General features: G+C 31.6%; 6 protein-coding genes across 6 annotated transcripts; 4 read left to right on the forward strand and 2 right to left on the reverse strand.

Annotated features, from left to right (window-relative positions):
• The first annotated feature begins 1,690 nt into the window (after positions 1–1,690).
• On the forward strand, positions 1,691–3,691 carry LOC105953484 (protein C2-DOMAIN ABA-RELATED 4). The gene is made up of 3 exons (XM_012977148.2): positions 1,691–1,936; positions 2,990–3,085; positions 3,205–3,691. Exons 1-3 carry the CDS (start codon positions 1,823–1,825, stop codon positions 3,505–3,507), a joined length of 513 nt encoding a protein of 170 aa, XP_012832602.2. The 5' UTR covers positions 1,691–1,822; the 3' UTR covers positions 3,508–3,691.
• Positions 3,692–7,376: 3,685 nt separating this feature from the next.
• On the forward strand, positions 7,377–9,302 carry LOC105953483 (transcription factor MYB113). The gene is made up of 3 exons (XM_012977147.2): positions 7,377–7,694; positions 7,837–7,966; positions 8,517–9,302. Exons 1-3 carry the CDS (start codon positions 7,574–7,576, stop codon positions 9,103–9,105), a joined length of 840 nt encoding a protein of 279 aa, XP_012832601.2. The 5' UTR covers positions 7,377–7,573; the 3' UTR covers positions 9,106–9,302.
• Positions 9,303–13,593: 4,291 nt separating this feature from the next.
• LOC105953416 (uncharacterized) lies at positions 13,594–15,062 on the forward strand. Its single transcript, XM_088826785.1, is given in 4 exon segments — positions 13,594–13,717; positions 13,835–13,932; positions 14,390–14,709; positions 14,711–15,062. Coding segments are annotated over 4 exon segments (894 nt in total).
• A 2,851-nt stretch (positions 15,063–17,913) lies between these two features.
• LOC105953482 (putative calcium-binding protein CML18) lies at positions 17,914–18,734 on the reverse strand. The gene has a single exon (XM_012977146.2). The coding sequence runs from the start codon at positions 18,548–18,550 to the stop codon at positions 18,113–18,115; it is 438 nt and encodes a 145-aa protein (XP_012832600.2). The 5' UTR covers positions 18,551–18,734; the 3' UTR covers positions 17,914–18,112.
• A 3,790-nt stretch (positions 18,735–22,524) lies between these two features.
• Positions 22,525–23,083, forward strand: LOC105953443 (Calcium-binding EF-hand family protein). Its single transcript, XM_012977105.2, has one exon. It carries the CDS (start codon positions 22,638–22,640, stop codon positions 22,890–22,892), a length of 255 nt encoding a protein of 84 aa, XP_012832559.1. The 5' UTR covers positions 22,525–22,637; the 3' UTR covers positions 22,893–23,083.
• A 937-nt stretch (positions 23,084–24,020) lies between these two features.
• On the reverse strand, positions 24,021–26,694 carry LOC105953481 (Protein kinase superfamily protein). The gene is made up of 6 exons (XM_012977145.2): positions 26,058–26,694; positions 25,713–25,973; positions 25,481–25,641; positions 25,284–25,363; positions 25,012–25,159; positions 24,021–24,607 (listed from the first exon to the last, which is right to left on the reverse strand). Exons 1-6 carry the CDS (start codon positions 26,587–26,589, stop codon positions 24,254–24,256), a joined length of 1,536 nt encoding a protein of 511 aa, XP_012832599.2. The 5' UTR covers positions 26,590–26,694; the 3' UTR covers positions 24,021–24,253.
• Between the last annotated feature and the right edge of the window lie 481 nt (positions 26,695–27,175).

Below are 27,175 nucleotides of genomic sequence, written 5' to 3' on the forward strand. Positions count from 1 at the left end.
AAAATTCCAGTAGACCCACTTGAGGAGAAATTTGATTTTCATTTATCTATCTCTATGTTTTTTTTCTTTGTTTTGATGAAAAAACCCGATTTTGACCGATTCCGGTTTCTTTGTAGCATCCGATCGGGTTTTTTGCATTTTCGAGTTTTCACATCCAACCGAACCGAAGTTGGCGACGGTTCGCGGTTAAGCTGTCGGACACCGACCAGTCTGATCCAGTGTTCAAAATATTAGAAAAGACAAATCCTTCAGTATTTATCTGTTTGCATAGCACTACATTTAAAATAGAATTAGTAATTAAATTTGATAATATATAAAATAATAATAATTATTATTATATATTATAACATAGAAGTCGTCACGTCACATAAAGCCTTGAGATTTAAGAAGACAGTTAACACCTGAAACAAAGCAGAAAAACAAGCCAAGTGACTATAACAATAAATTCAATAATTGCAAGAGAATATTAAATAAATAAACAATTCATTCCACCATGCATTTAATTGAATTTATTTAATGCTGTTTAATGTTGACAAGTCAAATTACTTAGCTAAAGGGCCAATTATTCAATGTATTGATGTCCACACACATAATTATATATTATCAATATGCACAAAAAAAAAAGTAAAAAAATTAAGAAAAAGAAGGAGAAAGAAATCTTGAATATTAAAACGAATTTCTTTCATTAAAATATTAAAATAAATTATTCATAAATAGATTAATGACACATTAATTGTTCCAAGAGCAAAAGATTTAGAATTTTGTTACACGATAGACTTAAATATTCAGAGATTCAGGGCAGCGCTCCTGAAAAAAGAAAAGACATTTATAATATAATCAAAAAATAATATTTTAGTCACGTTTTCGATTGGCTTAGATTAATGTAGTGATTAAATACTAATTGTTTATAGTATGGTAGAATTTTTATGATTTATTGTGAACTCATAATAGAATCAAGGAATCTAATTGATTATATATAGATCAAGTCAAGTTGACTAGATATGACATCCACTACAATAATACTTCTTACATCATAAATAAAATGACAAATGTAATTGATAATATTAAATATTATACATGAATAAAATTTGAAAAATAAATAAATTAATCAAAACTTCTAATATATGCTACCCAATATTAATATAGAAGGAAATATAATTACAAAATGTCATTTTCTTTCTTACATAAACATAAAGATGAATAACTAATCACAATGCAGGGGTGTACATCAAGAATTAAATCAATATTAAAGAAATTAATAAAAAAAATATATATATACAATAAATATTAACTGCAGAAAAATCAAATCCAGAATTAGATATATTGTGGCAGACTTTTCCAAAAAAATGTTTTAATAATTATTTCAAAAAATTATAAATGAATTAAATAATATTTTTTCCTCTGCAATGTGAATTAAGTATAAAGACCTCTTTATTTTGAGAAATTACATCCAGACCCCTGATTTTTGTAAATTACTTACATCCACCCCTACAAAAGGGTGTTAATGTAATAGATCTACAAACTGAAAGTGGTGGATGTAATTATGAAACGATGAGAGGGTTGTTTCGTAAATAAACCTTACTTTAGGGGGTGATTGTAATTTAACATAATAGTTAAAGGTAAGCACACTGTTATTGAAAATTAATATTTTGCGGTTACTATCTGGAATCCGACCTCAGTTTTCTCTCACTATATAATGAATTCGAAGAATTCTCTCTCTCTCTCTCTCTCTCTCTCATCTCCCTCTCTTCTCTCTCTCTCTCTCACACACACTGAAACACACAGTGAGCGTGTTGCAGTATTCCTAATTTGAGAGGGACAAATGGACGAAAAACTGGTGGGTTTGCTGAGGATTAATGTAATAAGAGGGATAAAGCTTGCTAAAAGAGACGCCTTGGGCAGCGATCCTTACATTATTGTTAGAATGGGAAAACAGGTTCCTCTTTTTTTTTTTTTTTTTTTTTTTAGTTTCTGAAATCATTTATTTTTATTAAGTATGTCTGATTATTCGGTTTATTGGGTTTCTGGTTTTTTTTTTTTTTTTTTTTTAAAAACCGATCTTGACTTGTTGTGAAAGTAAAGTTTTTGATAGGTTGATATTAAAACTTGTAAGTTTCTTGATCTGATGTAGGTTTGTAGAGATTATTGTCTGAAAATATATAGAATTTGGTTAGAATTCCCCATTTTTTTCAGTTTGTGTGTATGTTGACCTTTTTTTTTTTTCCTGATGCTCCATTGTAGTTGTTTTAATATTTAATAATTTAGGATTTGTTCTACTTATATCCAAATAGCAAAAACAGAGAACAAAAGGGTTTTTGGGTTTTGGGTTTCGGATTTTGGTTTCTTCTGGGTTTTCGGTTTCGGTGTTGGTTAATTTTTGGGAGTGGGCTCTATGTCGGGTTTTGGGTTTTCGGGTTTCAGGTTTTGGGTTTTTGGGTTTCGGGTTTCGGTTTCAGTTAATTTTTGGATTTTGAGATTGATAATATATAGTTTGTTTGAGCTCCATTAAATAGTATAACAAGCCGAATAAGATAAGAAATTCGAACAAAAAAATAATGTATGTATAAAAGATCAAGGTACTTAGCTTAGTTCATATTCAGACTCGGTTAAAGCTAGTTCGGGCTTGATTTGATCGAAAATCAAACGAACTGCAGGGGAGCGTAGTATATAAAAAAAATGCATCATACAGGGCTTTTCGCTAATATTTATAATACGAGGAGTTTTTTTGACAATTCGATATAACACAGGGGTACTAAATGCAATAAACTCTCTATAATATTTGCTCAAGCAAATCCAATGGTTAGGATGGAATCAAGAACCGACTACTGAAATATGAATTTTTGACGGGTTTATCTTCGTTTTGCCAAAAGTATATGTCGATTTTATGGTCTCGTATGTTTTGCTAATTTCTCCTTTAATTTGTCATGTAAATGTAAGTACTCTAGAAGCATTAAATGCTGATTTTGTGAAGATCTAATTGTTGGATCAGAAATTAAAAACCAGCGTGGTGAAAAAGACCCTCAATCCCGAGTGGAACGATGAACTTACGCTGTGCGTTACCGATCCACATCTTCCAATCACCTTTGTAAGTTTTATTTTATTTATTTTATATTTTATTTATTTTATATTTTATTTTTGTAAAAGACACAAACGTATTCACAAATCACACCTTAAAAATTGTGTTTGATTTTTTATTTATTGAAGCACGTTTACGACGAAGATGTTTTCCTAGACGACAAAATGGGCGACGCGGAATTCGACATAAAGCCGTTCGTACAAGCTTTGAAGATGCATCTAGATATGCATCTAGAGAATGTTCCGAGCGGAACAATAATCACAACGGTGAAACCACATAGGGAAAATTGCTTCTCGGAGGAGAGTGCGATTACATGGGAAAATGGAGAACTTATCCAACATATGTTTCTTCGGCTTAGAAATATCGAATGCGGTGAAATCGAGGTGAAGTTGCAGTGGATCAAGGTCCCCGGAGGCTCTAAAAGCCACTAAGATTAATTTCGTTATGTTGGTGTAAAAATATTTTTAATTTTATTTTCGACTTATTTTAAAATGTAAGTGTGTGAATTGTTTTCAATGTGTTTCATATATGTTTTTCGAATTTTTTTAAGTGCGTGTAATTTGTAAATCTCCTAAACCTTGCTTGCGATGAAAACTCGACTCGATTTTTTGATAAGTTTTATTTAGACCTTTGAAGTTTTATTTATACATTTGAAGTTTTGTTTAACGTACTGGTCACCTAGTTGGGTAAGTAAGAGAGTGCGCTGTTATTGTCGGTTTGAATTTTCTTGTCAATACTTTTTAGATCGAGCTGGACGCACATAGTTAGAGTTGTAGTGAAATCACATATAATATCAAGAATTTAACGAATTTAGTTGCAGATTTAATCTAAGGAATCGAACATGTTCTAACTAAATAACTAATTAGTCCGTGGATAATTAATTATTCTTTATCTAACCCAAATTAATTCGATATAGATAATCCAGATTAACGGGAAAATATTAGCCCAATGGGCCTATCCTAAGAGCATGAAACCCAAAGGTTTATTTATTGAGCCCATGTGAAGTTAGTGATATTTCGGTATTTATTTATTAATTTTTTTTTTTTTTTTTTTTTTTTGTGTCTGTGTGAATTTTTGTATTTTCTAATTTGGGTATCAATAAAAATATTGTATGATTGAATAAGCATTAGTATTATTTGGTAAACAATGTATAAATAAATTTAACTAAAATAAAGATACAAATTAAATCTGTGTAATTATACCATTATATTTCATTGCATTTATATAATTTTTATTTAAATTATTGAACAACACGAACTCAACAAATTTTTGTTGAGTTTGTGTTGTTAAACAGGAACTCAATTGGAAGTAAGTTGCATTTTGTGTAATTCAGTTGGAACTATGGTGTCAGAAAGAGTTCATATTTGCTGTAGGGGTTTTCACTAATCGACGAAACCGAAATTTCAGTATGTCGAAAATTTATACTGTTTATCGAACCGAACTATTCGATTCGGTACAGTTTTTGCTGAATTAATTCGGTAGAGTTTTTACCAATTTTCAATAATTGGCCTAAAAACAAAAAAAAAATGATTATCAATAGAGTTTAATTTGTAAATAATGGATAAAAAATATCAGTTTATAAGTATTTTATAATTTGTTATAACATTAAAGAATTAATACAGTATACCGGACATCAATATTGTATACCGTACTGAAATGCCGGGATTAAAAAAAAAAGCATCTATAAGACATTCGGTACATCACTTTATTAAATTGTGTTTTTTACATGGATAAATAAAAGAAACATAAATTAATTACAAGTATGTCCATAAATATATACCATTGAAAACGGTTGACTGTTGAGTGCAAACCAACCGTTGACCGACTCAACAAACTGTTGAATGTTGAGCGCAACAAAATCCCTTTTCCACGTTACAACAAACCTGCTTAATTCTGCAGTGCAGCCGAATTTATTTAATTTTTGTTGTTCTTTAAATGATATATTTATATTTATTAATTCTTGAAAAATTAAATTAAATACATTTGTGTGATGTAATGAGATCACGAGCAAATTGTCCCTCTTGTCCAACATTACAAATATGGTATAGTGTGTATTATTTCTGTCATCGTCAATTTGTAGCGATGAATCCACCCAGAAGTTTAGGGTTGTCTTTTGTGCTATTTCTTTACCATTTTTAGTAGACTTAGTAGACTCGACCATTATCGTACGCGCGTGGTCCAAAATCGAGAATGTACCATAATCAAGGTTGTATGTAGCTGTGGACCTATTAAGAACCGGGAGGAATTTCAGGTACGGGGTCCCGAATTTTTTGAATGATTGTATAGGAAGAATAAAATAGGAGAAATAGAGAAATAATAATACGTAATACAAACATTCATTATATTATGGGTTGATTTACATGGAATATATATAGATAAATAATACGAGGTAATAGAGTTTCACTAGATAACCAAATTCTAACTAATCTAGGTAACTGAATCATAATAGAATCATAATATTACAAGAGTTCTTATAATATAATATACTCTAATAGATTGTTTGCTGCACAAAAGGATTACACGGTTCAGCCTTGAATGACCTACATCCACGGGAGAGAGCATCATTTAATTTATTGATTTATAAACACCACATAGTTATATAGAGATTATAAAGATTACAAGAGATCAAGAATCTAGTGCGTGTTTATGGAACAAAGTGTTTTACTAACTTTAGCAGCTCATCATTCCTTATATATCTCGCAAGGAATCCTTCTAGAAGCTTCCCCATCTAGCTGCGTTGATCCATTTATCTCGAATTAACATATGCCACCTCATCACAAAGTTAGTTAGGAAAGTAAGTTATTCAATGCACCCGAGGCTTTCAACGAACTTTAATCAACTCCTTCACCTTCTTCCACGTGGATTGATCTTCCAGCTCAACTCCACTTCGATTAGTTGATCAAGATACTTCAATCACTGATCGCACTAATCAGCTAATCTCTATAGGATCAACACTTCCAACAAAATCTAAATCAACAAATATCTTCAGTGCATCACTAGTTTCTTCACTTCTTTCAAACCTTAATCCCGATTTATGAGCTTCTTTCAAGTACCTCAACAACCATTTCATATCCTGCAAATCATCCCATCATTACACTTCAAACACCATTTGCATATAAACATTTTCCATATATTTTATTTACTATTCATTTTCAGGATATATTGCGTGGTAGACAGTTTAAAATACTGGCGAATTTGACTGATCATAGGGTTAGTTACGAGAGTAAATTATCTACTGCACTCGGGACTTTCAACTGACTTTAATCAGCTCCTTCATTTTCTTCCACGTGGACTGATCTTCCAGCTTAGTTACACCTTAATTAGTTGATCAAAATACTTTAGTAGACTAATTAAATAAATAATGAACTATAATGTGGTAAATTGGAGTTGAGGGTAGGTTGAAGTCTACACTTACCAAAAGGTGGATCCGTCACCAAATATAATTCTTACGTACCTCAAAGATCAATTCATTTTTTTTATTCTAGCTAGAAACAAAAATATTTAATACTAAATCAAGGTGTATATGTGAAGGCACTTGATACATTCTAACAAAGAGTTTAATCATTACTCTCTTCATTTCAAATTACTATCACTTTGGCCAAATTTTGGTTTTTGCCATTTTCTTTTTTATATTAAATATCACTTTAAATTATTTTTCTCTCTCTTAATATATCATTGATTGTTCAAACTCATTAACTTGAACAACTACTTTATTTTTCTTCAAGGCTTGTAAAGAGAAAATTGATATTTTTCCAATAAAAAGGGAGTCTATTTATTAAATTTCTTTATAATTATTTTAAAATGGAGGGAGTATACTATTTCATATTTTTATTAATGTAAGTGGGGTATTACATTGTGGGGTAGTTAAAATAAAAACTTGACCGTTGTTTGTTATTTACTGTGCATTTAATTTGAATGTGTTTTCCTTTTGTTACCCTATTTATATTCCATTTATCACCTAAAATGATTTCTATGTGTCTGTTACATATAATTCAATTCCAACGGCCATAATATTTTTGCTAGTATAAAAATGGGGGCATTTTAGCAATTTCTTTTAATAATTCTAGAACCACCGAAAAACATTAATCTACGTTTTCATTGTATTTATTTTCGGAAAAAAAAAAAAAAAAGAAAACCGACCCTCGACCCCAAATAAAATGCCATGCGTCCTCCCCTCCGCACACTCATACGTGTGTATAACATCTACCATACGGTTACATCTGCTCGTCAAACAGTCAAAAAGAAAAAGAAAAAAAAAACCAACCTGAAACCCTAAAAAAGGTGTATAAATAAGTGAGAATCGAGCTCCATTCGATAAGAAAACAGTCGCGAATAGAAAGAGGCAGCAGATAAGTAGATAGGTGTTGCTCCATTTATAAATACATACTATCCCTTTGGTCTGTGTGTCTTAAATGCAATTTTACATATATATTTTTTGAAGATTGAAAAAAAAAAAGAAAAAAAAAAGGAAAAATTATATATATATTATTACACAATATGGAAAACACACCTGTAGGTGTAAGAAAAGGTGCATGGTCCACAGAAGAAGACGTACTCCTGAGGAAATGCATTGAGAATTTTGGTGAAGGAAAATGGCATCTTGTACCTCTTAGAGCAGGTGGTCATTATTACATTCCCTTTTTTTTTTCTTTCTTTTTTTTTTGCATGAAAATATTTATATATATATATTTTTTATTTTTTTATTTTGTTTAGGGTTTTATGAATAATAGTAATAATTGTGTAGTTAATTAATTTTGCAGGGCTGAACAGATGCAGAAAGAGTTGTAGGTTGAGATGGTTGAACTATCTGAAGCCAAATATTAAAAGAGGTCAATTTAACAATGATGAAGTTGATCTTATTATCAGGCTTCATAAGCTCTTGGGAAACAGGTTATTTATTCTAAATTTTATATATAATATATATTTATATATATGCCTTTTTTTTTATGTTTTACTAATTCTTGATAATAATTATAGTAGTTATTTATATGTGTGGACATATGAGATTTTAGAGAGAAAATGTAAGTTTATGAAATATTAAAGTACAATGAAATTTAATTAATGGGGTTTTGAGGATATATAAATGCATTTATTAAATATTAATTGGAATTCAAATAATATATAGTAATATATAGCTTGTTGTTTTCTTGAAATATTAATTGGCTAATTTAATTTCTTCTAAACAATTACTAACAATTCTGAGATTTTAATCAAGCTGTACATTTTTATTTTTGCTATATTTAAAATGCAAGCATGATTTAATTATTAATATAAAAATCTTAGTAATAAATTTACTCAAAAAAACAAAAAAAACTTGTTAATAAATAGATCCAAAGAGATTTATATTAATCATAAACACTGCCATATTTTTTTGAAAATCTATATATATATATATATATATATATATATATATATATATATGAATTAATTTTGGACGCAGATGGTCACTAATCGCCGGTAGACTTCCGGGAAGAACGGCCAACGACGTGAAGAACGTCTGGAACAGCCACATTGAAAAGAAGCTTCTCTACAGCGGCGGCGACGGCGGCGAAATTACTGCGAGGGCGGCGGCGGACGCCGCCAAAGTTGTGCAGAAAGCGATTACGTCCACCAACATCGTACGTCCCCGACCTCGGACCTTCCCGAACTTATCACCTCCTACAGACGAAAATCCGACGAAAGCAAACAAGAAGAGAAACCCATCTTCTTCTTCTTCTTCCGCCGCGGCGGCGGCGGAGGCGGAGGCTTCGCCGCGCGAGACGGATGAAATCGTAAGGTGGTGGAGGAATTTGCTTGAAACTACTACGACGGAAGATGGGATATTGGTCTCCGGCGAGGAGGATATTCAAACGGGGAAGCTGTGCAGAGAAATGGCGGCGGAGTTGCATGAGGATGACGGCGGCGCCGCCGTGCAGGCGGAGGATGAAGATGAGTTTGATGATTTATTCCTTGACGTGGATGTTTGGGAGCTTCTCACATTCAACGATGAAAGAGATGATGATTCGTGGGGCCTACTGGGGCCTAATTAATTAATTATTAATTTAATAATATTAAAAAAATAAAATAATATATAATATAATATTATTTGAACTAAGCTTGCACGTTTATTTTCACAGTTTTCAGTGTTTTTTTTTCAATTATATTTTCTTGTTAAAATAGAAATTATATTGTTATAAAGATATTTGTTTTTCCATTTGTTACAAGTTCATCTATTTTACATTTTTTATTTTTTCTCAATTTCTAATTAATTATGGTTTTGGAGATTTTTTTTTGTTTTATATTATGAAATTAAGATAAATTACAATCATCCCCGAGGTAAATTTTTTACGAAAAAACTCATTGTTCCGTAGTTAAATCCACCCCTTGCAATTTATTATTTTTTTACGTTGACACCCATTTGCCCCGGGGATGTAAAAAATTTACGAGGTGTAAGGAATTTTTTTCGTAATTACACTTTACTTTAGGGATGTGGTTGTAATTTTTCCTATAAAGTTATGTTACTTATCACCTATGCAGCACGGACACGGGAACGCGGATACAGGGAAACTCCGTTTTTCAAAAAAATGGATACAGGAACGGGGTAATGTGTAAATTATGAAAATATAGGGTTGCATTCATAATTTCTAAAAATATATTATAATGTTTAATATCACTCCATAAATTACATTCGGAGAATATAAATTTATTTTAATATGAAATTAACATCTACAAAAATATTAAAACACCACTAGAAGAGAAAATGACACATAACATATAAGATTTTTTTTTAAGCGTATGTAATTCGAAATTTTTATTTAAAATGAAGTTTGAATTTATTTTGTGTGGAAACACGTTTCCAATTTTTCATCATTATCAGAACGTCCCCAAAACTTTCAAATATTTATGAAAACGTTTACGACAGGTGTCATGGAGTTTCGATTTCCGAAACATGAAAATGGCGTGTGCATCAAAATTTCCATGCATCATACATAGCATATCACTTTAAAATTTCAATGATTTATTAGTTTCTAATTTTATTTATCACTATATAAAATAATTTAACCAGTCGAAAATATAAGAAATAAGACATGTATTAGAAATTGGATAAAGAGAAATCAACTGGGCCAGATCGAACCTTAAATTGCTAAAAGCCCAGTTAAATTCGACTCCTAAAATATATTTCTATTATAGATATTCTTTTTTTCCCCCTTTTTTTTTGGACAATTGTTTATTATCAATTTTGTGAATTGTGCCATAATTCCATTTTGCACCCTTGAAATATAATTTTTTAGCACTTTGCATCCTCGAAAAAAAATTAATACCATTTTGCACCTTCGAAACACAATAAATCATACATAACGCACCCTAACTATCAGCCATTCGCAACCCCGAAACACTATTTTTTACTAGTATTAGCCAGAATCAGGTGAAATTATTATTTAGGCGAGGTTATTAATTTATCGAGATTCTATCGTATGAGGTTGAATTTTAATAGATGAACCTTAATTAATAGGTCATATGGTATGGTTTATTCTATGCTACACCGGGTAAATATTTACCATCCATATACACACAAACACACACACGTCCACATTAGTATATGTAGATCAACGATAAAAAAATCATCCGTTACAATCTTCCTCGAGTGTAGCATATAATACAGCAAATATTACAATTTTTATTTTTTTTCTAACTTAGGATTTATTATATTTTATGCTACGTACACATATGTGATACGACCAATCATATAACGTAATAGAGTTAGGATAGAATTGCAATTGCTTTGAGTTATTTACTTACGTATTGTTTAGCCTAGTATTTATCTTTTATGGTTTAGTTAATAGTTATCCTTTTTATTAGGTTTCCTAGATGCATTAGGTTTCTATTAGGTTAGTATTTATAGGAGAACGTAGGTTTAGATTTATTTATGCAGAATAATAAAACTCTTTTCTTAGTCTTTTCTTGCAAATTGCGTAGAAAACACTGTCGATACTTTTGAGATCGTATCAATATGAAGGAAAATCCATACATATATCGAACATATAACATCACATACATTCAAGTATTGTGTGTAGTTGAATGGCATAAATTCATTTATAATGTGCACTTCATCGAGTACGACAAAAACTAAGCCATTTGGTTGTCTTCACCACACTCTCGTGTTCACACTACGTGTACACTTATATTGTTTTTCTTCAATAACACAAAAACGAACTTGCATGAAATATACCATGTGATTTTAAATTGTAGATGTACACATAAATAACACACACATTTATGTATATGTGTGCTTAGTAGATAGTTATTTACATAACTATATACGGTTTAAAAGCATATGATAAATTTTATCAGGTGTAGGTTCTCATAAGCCGTGCGACTCTAAGTTGCGTGCCAAATTGGACTTTTTCTTCTTTTCATTTTCGATATGTTTAAAATGTCTTTTTCTCTTTTAATGTTTGGACATGTTCAAAACATCGGAGCATGTAAGGTATGTATCATATATGAGTAGTAGTATTCGAACTACACTTGAACCCAAGGTGATAATAGCCGCCCCTCCAGATAATTTTTATTTTTATTTTTTTTATTATTAGGTTTTCTTTTAGGTAAATGACAAATAGGCTCAACACAGTAATTTAGAGAGAGAAAAAATAAAGTTCGAAAAAAAAAGTCAACGTCGGAAGTCGGCGGTTGACTGGCCGGAAAAAAAATTTAGTAAAAAAAAGTTCAAAAAAAAAAAAATTGACGCCGGAGAACCGCGAGGTCAACGCCGAAATCTGGCCGGAAAAATAATCAGTTATTTTCTAAAAATAAAATACTTTTCTCAAAAAATTATAAAATTGGGGGTTAATGTGATATATTTATTCAAATCGGGGTAAATGTAAAATATTGATAAAATTGGTATAATTGATGGAATTGATTAAAATTATATTATGAGGGGTACTTTAAACAAAAAACATGGGAATGAGTTTATTTTGTGAAACTTTTTTTGTCTGATCTATGTGTAATTAAGTTTCTTGTCATGGAGTTACTTGCCATTTGCCCATTTTTTAGTCTATTTGCCTCCTAAAAAAATAAAAATACCATAATTTATATATTTAAAGGAGTTTCAATAATATTGATCTATGCTTGTGTTACATTCACTAAAAAATTAGAATTATTGTTGTTTTCTAAAGCAATTGCTAAAATAAATATCGGGGCGATGATCCTGAACCCTGTAAACTTGTTCCCCAACAAAAATTTCCTACATTCGCTCCTATTTGAACCTAAAAAAACAATATATATATATATATATATATATATATATATATATATATATATATATATATATATATATATTATAATTAAATTTGTCGATAAGGGCAAAATCATATGAATACGATCCTCATTGTGTATCGTGGATTCCTACTGGAAGCTTTTGTAGATGTTCTTCAAGTATTCCTTACCATTTCGTCCAAAAAGAGGATTTCATCTGATTCTATTAACTTTTCTAGAATACTATCTTGTTGAATTAATATCATTAAAAAAAAATCGGATTGGCCAGTTTTCAACCAATTAGTCATCCGAGATTCCATACTTTTAGTAAATGAGAAACAAATCCACCGGTGTAAAAATACTAGTGAATGCTTTCGTTTTTTGTCTTTTTTCACCTGTGAATTTTGAATTAACCCACTTCATTTGTCGATATTGTGTGATTGAATATTTCTTTCAAACATGATATATAAAAAAAAGTTACCAAGTAAATAATTATATATATATATATATATATATATATATATATATATATATATATATATATATATATATATATATATATATATATATATATATATATATAATTATTTACTTTGTAATTTTTTTTAATATGGTAAATTACAATCACCCCTGAGAGATGGTCAATTTACGAGAAAAAAACTCCTCTTGTTTGGATGATTACATCTACCCCTCAAGTATGATTTTTTCTTACACCTCCACCCTTATGGTGTCAAATTCAACATAATCATCTAGATTTCGTGGAATGTGTTCTAGTTTGTACTTGTTTTGTGTAAAAATATAGTTTCTGATGCGTCACAATCTGATATATATACAAGCCAAAAAACACATATTATGATCATCTTGTTTCGAAATGTGGAGATCGAATGGGATAAAATGGGTACAAAAGTGATAATATTCCATATAGTCTAGAAGATTCCACAAAATTTGAAACTGCAAAGGTGAACATGTAAGAAAATTTATAGTTGATGGGTGGTTATAATTACCCAAACAGAAGGGGGTTTTCGTAATTTGACAATACCTCGGGGTGATTGTAATTTGTAATTTGCCCTTTTGAATATGGTGGGATTTTCCACGACAGAATTGATTGAAGTAGGGTGCTCACTTGAGAAAATAAATTAATCACAAAATAAAGGTTAGGTAAACTGTCAGACAGCACTATTACATATCTGTATCCTTATATAATGCTCAGAAATGTTTCATTTTATATTAGGCATTTCATTTTGCATAAATAAATAAATAAATAAATAATAATTATATATGAAAAAATGAGTGAGACTCCGGTCACAAGTGTAAGGAAAGGTGCATGGACAAAAGAAGAGGATTTTCTACTCACAAAATTCGTGAAGAAGAATGGAGAAGGCAAGTGGCATCAGATCCCTATCAAAACAGGTAACATGTATATTTATTAATAATATAATGATAAAAAAAAAAAATCATAATTTCCAATGAATTAATCCTAATAATTTTTATTTTTTAAAAAAAAAAAATATATATATATACATCTAGGGTTGAAAAGATGCAGGAAAAGCTGCAGGCTAAGATGGTTGAACTATTTGAAACCAGGAAGAAAGAGAGGACCGTTTTCTGATGCCGAAATCGACCTCGTTTTAAGGCTTCGTAACCTCTTAGGAAACAGGCAAGTATCATATGATCAATTTGTCACATATATATATATGGTAAATTACGTACACCTACAATATTCTACTAAAATAACTTTAAGGTATCGATAGTATCGTTAATTACAATCAGCCCCTTGAAACATTGTTAGAAACCCTACGGACTATTAGTGTTAGGCAGTACTGGAGACAATATAGAGAGTTACTAGGCGACATGGATATCATAACATTTGTTAAATTCTTATTATTTTATATAAGATTTATACATTTTCGTCTGTGACAGCACTAATGGCCCCGCAAGAAACAAATATATATAGTGCATATCGGTCTCCAGGACACGAGATGTAATTTACCTATGATGTCATGAGAATATTGTTTGATTTAATTTTTTCAAGAACGACTTAAACGCACGTGCAGTATTATAATATTATTTAATTGTTTGAAGAAGCATGCATGCAGATGGAGTTTGATCGCCGGCAGAATACCTGGGAGAACTGCTAACGACGTGAAGAACTACTGGAACACCCATCTTCACAAGAAGCTTCTTCTATCTATCTCCGATGATGATGATGACGTGGCAGAAGATGATGATGACGATGATGATGATGTGGCAGAAGAAGTAGAGGGCGATGACGTGGCTGGCGGCCAAGGGGACAAAACCCTGAAGAAACCAGAACACTACTACGAGATTGTAAAACCTCGGCCTTGGTCGTTCTCGAAAATGGCAAATTCGAATAATAATGTTCCGACCTGGTCGGAAAAAAATTAATAATAATAATAATAGTAATAATAATAATAATAATCTTCCGACCACGGAAAATAATAATAATAATGATAACAATAATAATAATATTGAATTATGCGAACCAAAAATTTGGTCGGATAAAAACATTGATCCTTATGACAAGGCAGCTTCGGCCTTATTAGTGGAATCGCCAAATGGAATCGCGTTTCAGGGAATTGGCGAAGGGTCGTCGTGGAATATGCTGACGTGGCAGGAAGAAGAACGATCGAATTTTGGAGATGGAAATGACAACTCTGCCCCTGATGCTGCCCTGGATGGGTGGAGCGATCTATCAGATCTTCACATGGGCATTTGGGACTTTTGGACTAATTGAGGGCTGGAATTAAAACCTTCTCATTATTTTTTACACATTTATTATATATTTATACTGCATTAATTATATTTTTAATTAAAGTATATATTGTGTGTGTTTGTACTTGTTTTACTATATATGTATTAATTCATATTTAGAAAATAAACTATGTAATGGTTTGGATTTGTTGAGAGAAGTTCAAACTTCAAAGAATATATATCATTATTGATTAAAGTTTTATTTATTATATATGCATGTATCATATTTCTTTGATTGTTGAATTCTATGTGAATTTTGTCGGATTGGAACAACAAAATGGGTGGACAATTTCGAACTAGGAAAGCTTCATAAATCCGGATAAAGGGTGTTTGCAATAGACCGAGTTAGTCGTCGTTGCGCGTGAATTACACGCAAGGTATATATCAATGCGTCTAAGTTATGCACAAATTTCTTGTTTTAGCGTCTATTACACATACATTAAATAGGTTTTAATTTTGAAAAAAATATTTTTCGTTTACTAAAAGTCGTCCTATATTTATGAAGTCCATTCTGAAAATCTAAAGTATAGGCATGGTTAGTTAGACTAAATTTATTTTCCTATTAATTATACTTTCTACCCCTAAACTATACCATATGCATCAATTGGTATCTCCTAAACTTTGAAACCATCAAATATTCGTTAACTATACCCTTTTTCATTGAGTACCCCTAAACTATAAAAACTATTAAATATACTTCGATAGTTATAAATGAATGGAGATAAACATCTTTATAATTTCTAATTAATCCATTTCCTTTTTTCTCTTTAGTGCAAATATTTTTTATTTATTTAATGGAAAAAACTATTTGAACTTGGAGTTGTTTTTCATATTTAATGTGTATTTATATGACCAATTTATTTCGAGCAATCAATTTATAGTAAATTACTTAACTTGCATATAAATTTATGAAAGCTACATATGAGCGGCAGAGGTACCTAGACATGACCACCGCTTCAGCTAGAACCGGAACCGAACCAGGGTCAACTGTTTTAGAACTGGACGGGAATCGGTTTGACTGGAACCGGAACCGGAACCGAAAAAAACGATTCGGTTCCGATTCCTCATTTTTGGAACAGAGAACCGACGGTTAGAACTGCGGTTCTAACCGTTTGAACCGGTTTAAAAAAATATATATGTCTATATATATATTAATTTCCTAGGGTCTTTTGATAACCACACCCCAAACGTTTGATATTTTAGCATATGCACTGAATAGATCTAAATAAAATATTTTCATATAGTTCAATAGAAAAAGTACTATGCTCATATTTAAAAATTCTTGGACATAAAAAAAATGTTATGTATAACATGGTAGTTAAACTCGCGAGATATCGCGATATTTATCGCGATACGATACGGTTACAATCAAAACGATACAATTCGGACTCTCTATCAGCTATGTTTAAATATCGATCAATATCGCGAGATATCATATTGTATCGCCATATCATGATACGATACGATATTTACGATATTAGTCAAAATATTTATATATAAAAAAAAATATTCACAATTTTAGGGCTGAAAACGGATGTCAAAATAACCCTTCAACTTCACAACCCTAATCAATCATTATCACTTCAATTTCTTCAAAAAATATCATAATATGGCAACCCTAACTAATTTCTATAGATTCTTGTTATTTCCTTACGATTCAAGTGCGAATTTATGAATGATAGATTAGTTTTTTAGAAATTAGGAATTCAAATTTGAACTTTGTTGATATTATTTTAAGAGCAACTATGATTTTTTTTTCCTATTTTAATGTAATTTTTAAATTTCAAAACTTGATTTGACTTTAAAATATTAAATTTTACATGTTTAAAGTATTTCTATTATGTAAATATATATATTTTATTATTTTTGATAGTTGGTTAAATTTCACACGATACGATACGATAACGATACAATACGATACACGAAGGAAAAAAGATACACCGATATTTTTCAATTCGATAACCATAATGTATAATACTATAAAAATATAATTATACTTAATAAAAGATCAAAAATATTTTTAATTGTACGAAGAAGACAATCAACCGTTAAATGGCCGATAGTCAATCAATCAAACAAGATGATCCACAATTTGTCTGCTTTGCAGGCCTGGCCCAAAATATAAGCACAGGCAAAGTACGCCTATGGTAAGGGCTCAAAATTATTTGTCTTTTTGAAACCTTCAAATTAATATATATATATATATATAATTTTTTTATTTTTTTTTCGGCCTCGTTTTAATTTTCGATTTTTTATTTATAAAAAACTCAAAATTTACATTTATAAGATCAATTTAATTATGAATTTTTAGATTATATGTGAGTAATGAAAACCGATTTCAAAACAAATTTTTCATTCCAATATTTGAAACTCCGATTTTCGATGTTTCCAAAATTTCTATAGCGAAATTAGATTTAGTTTTGCAATCGAAAAAATAATAATATTTTTGTCCAAAGTTCTAATTTCAATTCAATCCATCTTAGATTGAGTTCTCTCTTTAGTTGTATTTTAATTTATCAAAAAAAAAAAAAAAAAAGAGTTCTCTCTTTAGTCAACATCATTGAAATATAGAATGAGTTCTCTTTTTTTGTCCGAATAAATCAATCATTTTAAATTATTTGACTGAATCATACAAAGTAAACATCCATTAGATTAGATTATATGGGTTTATTTAATGTTATACCCAGTGGGATACATTCGTTGATTATTAATTGTTGAATAACACATAATTATACACAGTGCGTACATGTGTAAACGATCGGTTATTTCAAAAAGTGTAGCATCTCAATGATCGATTATAGGAGTCGAACTATGAATAAAGCCAATAGCAAAAATTAATTGTAATCGTTATCCAATTATTTATGCATGAACTAAAAACAAAGAACAATAATAGAAACAAAACAGTTAGAATAATCATATAATAACAGCCACCCAATCAGAAAGCAGACAAAAAAGGAAAAATAAAATCCTAAAAAAGAAAAATTACATTGAAAAAAATTAGAAGAGGAGAGAGAAAAGTATGGAGACGAAGAATCAGCCACCACCGGTCATCATCTTCTTAAATTCGTCGAAGTTAATCGATCCATCGCCGTCGACGTCGAAGGATTCGATCATTCTGCCGCAGTCCTTGACGGAGCAGTTCTCCCCCAGCGACCTGAGCACCGCGTGCAGCTCACTCGCCGAGATCTGACCGTTCTTATCCTTGTCGTACATGTCGAACGCCTCCTTCAGCTCGGCGTCGGCGTCGGCGTCGCCGCCGCGGTTGAATTTCCTGAACTCCACTATGTCGATGAAGCCGTCCCCGTCGGTGTCCAGCTCCGTCATCATACGCGCCACCTCCTCGTCGGAGGTTTTGGAGCCGAGCCCGTTCAGAACGGCGCCGAGCTCGGCGGAGCTGATCTTCCCGTCGCCGTTCGCGTCGAACTTGCTGAACACCTTCTCGAATTCTTCTGGCTTTTCCATTTTCTCCATTAATTTAATTACAGCAGAAATTAGGGTTTTTGTTTTTTTCCGATGGGGGCGAGTGGTGGTGGCGGATTGCGGCTTCTGTATGTATATTATATATATAAGTATATCTCCAAGTGTAAACGCCGCGTTGAAAACGCGTGGAGTGAGAATTCAGTTAACATTTTTTGGTAATAATATTCTTTTTTGGGTAAATTACGGTCAACACCTTAGTTATGGTCAAATTCCGAAAATCCCTCTTTTGTTTGGATAATTATTGTCACCCCCTCAATTATGTTATCTTACGAAAGAAACCCTTCCAGAAGAACTTCAAGGATGTTGAATCGGTAAAATCGAATCGAAATTTTGGAATATTTGATACGGTTTCCGAACTGAATATACGATTTGGTTCGGTAAATAACCGAATTACATAATATTTAAAAGGAGGGTGGTAACAGTAATTACCCAAACAATGAGAGTTTTTTCGTAATTTGTCCATACTTCAGGGGTTGGCCGTAATTTGTCCTTCCTTTTTTGTTGATGGGAGCAATGATCTGCTGCGAGCGGGAGGGAGTGTTGATTTGTGCACCCTACCAAAATAAGTTGACCACAAAGTTTGCAATATTTTAGCGGACTTTTCTCGTACCACTAGGAAGCATATTAAAATAGACTGCCAAATATATATTGTGGTCTTGCACTACTTGGTTGATCTTTCATCCAACGGTTGTGGAGAGTTTGTGAATAAATTAAATTAAGTGAAGAGTTTTTCAAATTAGTTTAGCAAAAGCTTTTGAACTAGTTTAGCATCTCCCATGAGTATAATAATAGTTGACAAAAGGTTTACACAATCATCTTCCCAATCATCATTTTTTTCAATTTTTTTTGCTAAAATTGATAAAATATAATAGTTAGGTGAAATTGAAAGAATGTTAAATTAACTAACTTTCATATTTAGCTACATATTCTACTCACTTTGTTCCTAAATAACTGGATTCTTTCACCTATGCGCAAGTATTACGAAACTCAAAAAATGTAAAATCACATAAAAGTGACTAAAAACATTTATTTTTTATGGTTTATAAGAGAAAGGTAATGATTAGAGTTGAGATAATGAGGTTAAAACATGAAAATATACATTTATTGCAGTATTTAAAACGTAAAGTGATATATAGTAATATGGAACAAAATATTTTCAAAAGTGTCAGTTATTGTGGAACAAAAAAGAGTATGCTTCTAAGATTATAGCTTAGAATAATTTATTTTAAAAATACAAAATAAATAAATAAAAGTTGTAAGTACTGAAAAATAGAGATTTAATATGAGATTAAATTCTGAGCGGATCAGCCTATATTTAATATAGATCGGGTTCCACTAATTTTTTGACATGTGGACTCTTAAGTTTTAACTCTTAAGAAATTACGCTGATTATAATTAGGCTTAGAGGGGTTATGGGTTCTGTTGAGTTTTCTTTTTCCTTTTTTTTTTCTTTCAATTATTAGAAACCTAATTATATTTTTATTTAAACTATCCATGTATCAATCATCATATGGCATCCAATTTTCCAATTAAAACATACCATCCGCTCTAAATTTGCACCCATTATATATATATATATATATATATATATATATATATATATATATATATATATATATATATATATATATATTACATAACAATCTATTTTCAAACTTATTCACACGCCATCTTATTCGATTATTTAAAGACTGCACCACAACTTTAAAGCAAAGAAAAAAAAAAGAAAAAAAAGGTAAGTAGGAAGCATAAATAGAAAAATATCACATAGGATAGGATTAGAATATTGTAGAGCCAACTTGTTTTAAAGTAGTATTCAGATTCTCTACAAACCGGTGAGAGTAGAGGTTGAGTAGGATTCGAACTTTAGACCTCTACTTTAATAGTGATGATCATATACCAAATTTTTTTAGAGAGCGTCTTTCCACCCATAAATAATAATTTGTAACCTGGAAATTGTAATGCGTGAGTTGAATGTATACACTTGTAAAAAGTAAAAACTAATTATTTGTAAACCAAACAAATTTAGGCAATGTTTGGAAGTGTTTTGGATCTTATTTTGATTTCATTTTGAGGAAATATGTTTTGGGGGAATAATTTGAGAATGAAAGTAATGTTTGTTTGTATTTTGGAAGGAGACAAAATACACTGTAGCAGTCAAATCATGTTTAAAGGTATTAGAAAAAGGTATTTTTGAAGAAAAAAATTGTAAGGTGAAGTGATGTTTATTTGTTTTTTAGTGAAGACATTTTTTACTGTAGGAATCAAATCATTTTACTGTATCAGTCACATCATGTCTGAAGGAGAGAGAAACTTTTGAAATTGTTTTGAGAAAATGATTTGAAAAGTGTAATAAATCCTATTTTGTTTTGGGGAAACAATGAAAACAAAATAAAAACGGTTCCAAACATTGCCTTAATAATTGAAAAAGAAAATGCAATAAAAAATCAGTAAAATATCCACTTGGAAATATCTGGTCAAGAAAATAACGCTTCAAAGAAAGCTTTACTTTATTATCATAATATTGCAGCCAATGAAAAACCGACGGTGTAATGGACGGTTGAGATAGGAGAGTGCAGCTCTTTGATTGGTCAAAAGGGTTGACTGAAAAAACAGGATAAGGAATTATTTGGCTGTGATCGTGTACTTCGCATGCTAGGTTTTAGTTGTGCAGCTGTACTATTAAAACCGTTGGATCAGTTAAAACGGTTACACGGAGGAACAAGTGGGCCACTAGGAAGACCAAGTTGAAACAGAAAACGATGGAACTAAGTAATATAATATTCTATAAAAATAAAATTGACTAAATTTATAGTTTCATTAATATCTCCAAAATTGAATTACTATGTATTGATGTTGATAATAATTAATAATACAAGAGTGCAAAGATTATTTGATTTTTTTGTAGTTATCCACAATTGTGTACATGTTGTCACATTTACAACATGACCATGTAGAAAAGATGGTAAATATTGTTGTGCAAGGACTAGGAGTGACCTAGTTCGTGAAATAAGATAGTCAACACGGGTTCGTATTGCACTGGACACACTTTGTCGGTAGAGCTCGTCAGATTTGATTAATGTGGTGTGGTTTATATATCTTGTGTGGTTTACGAATTATTGCACGAGTGTTGAATTTGCTGAATGGACAGTTCGAATTGTTGCAGGTTATGTTGTCAATAAAAGATGGATAATTCTTATACCACAATTTAGGAATAATTAGAGTTTTGGTCCATATATTATATACCATTTGAGATTATGGTCCTTAAACTTTTTTCTGACACAAAATTGGTCCTTAAATAACCATTTTTTTTTTTTTACAATTTTCGTCCACCGTGAAATTGCTGTTAGTTTGGACGGAAAAGTCACGTGCGAGGCAAGTGATTATGCACTGACAGAGTAGACCACAAGTTTTACAAATTAGTAAATGGAGAGTGAAATTTGTTCACATCAGAATATGGAGGACGAAAAGTGAAATTAGTGTAAAGTTAAGGGACTGCAAATGTAATTCTCCCGATATATCTTGAGTATTCCTCGGGATTGTCGATTGTGTGAAATGCAACTTTAGAGCGTCGGAGGTTGGTCCGACGAAATTCCATATATGTTTCTATCAACTTATAAGATCAAATAGTACTCTTTTCCTTAGGCCTTTTTTGTAAAGGCTTGTATATATTGTCCCTTTGTTGGGCTTCTAATGATTTGTTATATTTATTTTAATTTCTTTGCCATTTATACAAATATATATTTATATTTATATCAAGGTGATATTTGAAATTTTAAAAAGAAAATAAACCAAAGTGAGGCTAATATTTAGACTCAATAGTACTCCATTTTTGTTGCTCCATTCTAAGGTAGTAAATAAACTCATCTCCCGCTGGTCAAGGTATAACTACCAACCGCTCCTATTCACAAGGATTACCATACAATCCAACAGTATAATTCTCACTATAAAAATAAACCCCATCTCATAACACTTTTACCATTTATCAATTTCCTTATAAAGAAAAACAAAATTAACAAGGAATTATTTATTTTTATTTTATTTTTTACTAGCCCTCAACAAATCAAGAAAAAAGAGAATGGCTGAAGATCCACAAGACGTGTTGGACCGCGAGCGAATTTTCAAGCGCTGCGACACAAACGGCGACGGGAAAGTCTCTGCCGCGGAGCTCGGAGACGCACTGAAGGCGTTGGGCTCCGTCACTGCGGAGGAAGTTACGCGCATGATGAACGAACTCGACACTGATGGAGATGGCCATGTTTCGTTCGAGGAGTTCACGCAGTTCGCCAGGGCCAATAGGGGATTGATTAAGGATGTGGCCAAGATATTCTAGGTTTATTTTCCGTATATTTTTTATTATTTATTTATTATTACCATAAGTAGGTAGGTTTTGTTATATGTTGCACCTGGTGAATTTTATCGTGTGTTTTATGTTTAATTACATATGTAAAACTGGTCGAATACAGAATAACTGGAGACATGAATTTGTAGTTACCTGAAATCAAAGAGATTTTTTTTTTCTTTTTTTCTTCAGCATATCTATTTAATTCATGTCACGCTCGATAAAATACAATGATCTCTATAAAGTTATAGTTGATCACGTAAAAGTACATATGGATGTGTGTAAGAGATGCAGTAGATTATGTAATAGAAGTACATTACACATCCCGGGTGAATTTCATCGGGAGTAATTGAATAAATCGCTCTTTAATATCCAAGACTTCTCTCAATTACTCTAAAGAAAAAGACTTCTCTCAATTAGTTTTGTTCTAAGGGAGTAGTTTGTGGTAGTTAAAGTGTAATATCCAAGAATTAGTATTAAATATTGCAATTTGCAGAGTAAGTTGCCCTTTCGGAAAACATTTTTTTTTTTCAATCACCTAATGTAGGAGACTTGGAATTAAAAAAGACAAAAAAAAATGTCGGAATTAAATAATTCTTATTGGAGATTGTAATTAAAAACATGTTCATGCCATCTACATTATTGTATTGGAATTTCATCTACATAATATATATATATATATATATATATATATATATATATATATATATATATATATATATATATATATATATATATATATATATATATATATATATACTCACACACATCTACAAAAGGGATGATGCCAATTATATGCATTACATGTAACATGAACATGGATTATATTATTGAACATGTTGGGGGGAAAAAATATCTAAAAGAATTCGAAATAGTATTTTTATTTTTATTTTTCTAAAATTTCGACCATCTCCATACGTATACAATAAAAATCCAGATTATAATAATCAGTGGCAGAACCAGCATAGGGCTAAGGAGGGCCATGCCCTCCCCCAATATTTCTCAGATCTTTATTAATTTATATATAGATATATTTTATTTATTTATTTTAGAAGAGCATTAACGGTCCACTTATAATTTTTTAATGCATTCAGCCCCTCGGACTTAAAATCCTGACTTACAATAATTAAACTACTTATAGAAAATAAATATTCATCTGCACTCTTTAAGCTGGCAAAAAATATAACCATGGCTTCTCTCCCTATTTTAGGACATCACTTCTATACAAAATCAAACTTGTTAACCCCTATTTAAAAAATAATAATAAAATAAAAAAATAAAAAAAAAACCTTGCTTACTCGACAAAAAAAAAAAAAACTTTAAATAAGAACACCGGAGAAAAAGGATTCGAATCAGACGGGTTTGTATGTATCGTCCTCGAACTCGACCCCCATCATTGCCAATGCAAAATGGCTCTTCATCTCGCTCTTTGTCCGCTTCAACTGAGGATTAAAATAGTCAATTACATTACTATTTCCCGCCAAAATAGCCGTCGTTTTGCTAATTAAGCCTCTTTGTAATTCTTCTTCTCCTCCTCTAAGTATAGCCAAAATCTCCTTCATATCGGCCCTAGACGAGTCATCGTTCTTTATGCACGAAGCTGCTGCTTGGACCATCCGATTTATCCGAGTGAAATTCTTTTCGACGAATTTGGGCCGTTGATCGAGCAACTTTTCTAGACATCCTTGTTGTAGTAGTGGCTTCGCCTGAAAAGGGTATAAGATGGAAATTCGTATTTCAAACTCGATTTTCCATATTAAAAATAATAACAAATTCCTATAAAAATAAATGTATTTTAAAATTAGTAATTAGATGTGCATATTTAAAAAAACCAAGATTCTCTTACAAATGCATGTTTTTTCTGTAAGAACAAATCTGACAAAAGCACATGCACTCAGCATTTTGTTTATTAAATCAAGACTGAGATTCAAAGAAGAAATCTTAGTGATGCACGGTTAATCTAATCACGAACGACGGGCCGATTCTTGATTAAATATAAGGTCTCGTTTGGTTTACACGATAAGATTAGCCAAGAAAAGATTATGCAGTGTTAATATTTCTTCATAAGAATGCAAAATTAGGCGTAAATTTAATAAAGCAAACGACCTACCCACAAAACCAAATTTTGCTCTCCCGATCCAATTTTCGACTCAATCGGCTTTCTCCCAGTTATCAATTCCAATAGCACCACTCCAAATGCATAAACGTCGGTTTTATCCGACACTTTTCCGTGCTGGAAATATTCCGGCGCCAAGTACCTGTTAAATTTAAATTTAAAAAAAAAAAAAAAAAAAAAAAAAAAAAAAACAACGAGTGTTGATTAATTTAAAGCCTAAGAAATATATATATGCTTCGTCCGCTTAGAAATGTAGAGATCGTTACCCAAACGTGCCCTTAACAGTTGTGCAGAGGAACGGTATCGATGGTGCAGGGGTCCACGAAGCCAAGCCAAAGTCACATAACTGCGTAAAAAACAACAAACAAACTTATAAAAACTCGAAATTAATTTAGCTTTCCAAAAATCTCACAATAATAATAATAATTAATAAATCAAGAAAACGAAATTTAAATTCGTTCACCTTAGGCATTTTTTTGGAAGAAAGAAGGATGTTCGAGGGCTTAATATCCCTATGAACAACGCATCTTTCCGTCCCGTTATGCAAGTACTCGATCGCCTCCGCAATTCCAACCGCAACTTTATACCTAACCGACCAAGAAAGCGCGCCACCCCTCTTCTTCGCTACAACACGAAAAAAACATTGATTTTTTGTTTTTTAAATAATCGAGAATTAAACGAAATTATATATATACCGTGCAAGAATCGCTCTAAGCTTCCGCCGGAAACGTATCGATAGACCAAGAACAAGCCCTCTTCGGAATCGATACAAAACCCGACAAGCGGAACAATGTGTTGATTATGCAAAGAGCTAGCAATCATTAATTCCCTACAAAACGCTTTCGACGACTCGTTGTCTTCTTTATCAAGCCGCTTAATCGCAACCGTGGTGGCCAGCATGAACCCTAATCTTCCTCTAAACACACAGCTCAATGCTCCTCTCCCCAATACTCTCCCTACTCACAAAAAAAAAAATCATTATTAATAAATTAATTAATTAATTATTTATTTTTTTAATTTAAAAAAATATATTAAAGAACCTTTGGAGAAATTTCCGGTGGCGGATCGAATTTGGGAATAATTGAACCGGATTAAAGAGTGGGCAAGAGGAGAAATACTTCTCTCTAGAGATTCGATTCTCCGCCATTTTAGCTCTGCAGATTTCGAATCGGAGAAGCCGTTGTCCAAATTCACCATTAAAACAGTGGCGGCGGAGGAGTAGCTGGTGTAAGTGTCCGCCATTGATTCGAGCTCGACCTCAGAGCACAAGCTGAACCTGAATGAAGAATGTGGCTCCTCCGCGCCGCCGAAGCCGCCGGAATCAGCCAGCAGCCAGGCTTTGTTGTACTCAGAATTCTTGCCGCCGGAATCTGCCGCCTCTGGAGCGTCATCGCCGGAGCTCCGGCGACGGCGGCGCGGGGCGGCGAAACCCCAGATCATTTTGTAGAGTAAAGATTGGAACTTTACTCTGTAATCGTCGATTTTGACATGGGTTTGGGGTGGAGTTTGAGGATCAAGAGAGATGGTGCAACTGTTTCTTGAAAATCCCATTTTTTTTTTCTGAATGTGCATTAAACAAATTATTACACCATATATGTAATAAAAATAAAATAAAAATTTACAATTAAAAATGGGGCAGATAAATGAAATGGGATGACATTATTAAGCTGCTGCTGCATCTTTTGTGGCCTTTTAGTAGTAAATACTAAGAACAAGAAAAGCGTGGGGGGTGGGGTGGGGTGGGGTGGGGGTAGGGGTGGGGTGGGGTGGGGTTTAGGGGTGGGGAAGATGTGTGATATCATGAGATTCTTTTTTTATTTTAATTTTTTTTAATAATTCATACAATTGATGCAATAAAAACAATTGAATTCTGTCTTTCTCTCAAAACAAACAAAAAAAAAAGTTGATGGGGTTGCTCATTTAAGTTTTTTTATTTGAAAAAAAATAATTTTTATATACAAATAGGTAAATATGTGTGTCCAATGTCTACTATATATACGTATACAAGATAAATAAGAATGATTCATCTAAATTGTTGAGGTTGATGGAATTTTTTATGAGATCTTGTTGTGATTAAAGAATAGTTTAGTGTACCAAAATTCCAAAATAAATAAATAATAATAATAATAATAATAATAATAATAATAATAATGCATTA

The sequence above is a fragment of the Erythranthe guttata genome, chromosome 12 (assembly GCF_056151865.1).
Source record: "Erythranthe guttata isolate IM_541 chromosome 12, IM_541, whole genome shotgun sequence".
Taxonomy (NCBI): Eukaryota; Viridiplantae; Streptophyta; class Magnoliopsida; order Lamiales; family Phrymaceae; genus Erythranthe; species Erythranthe guttata.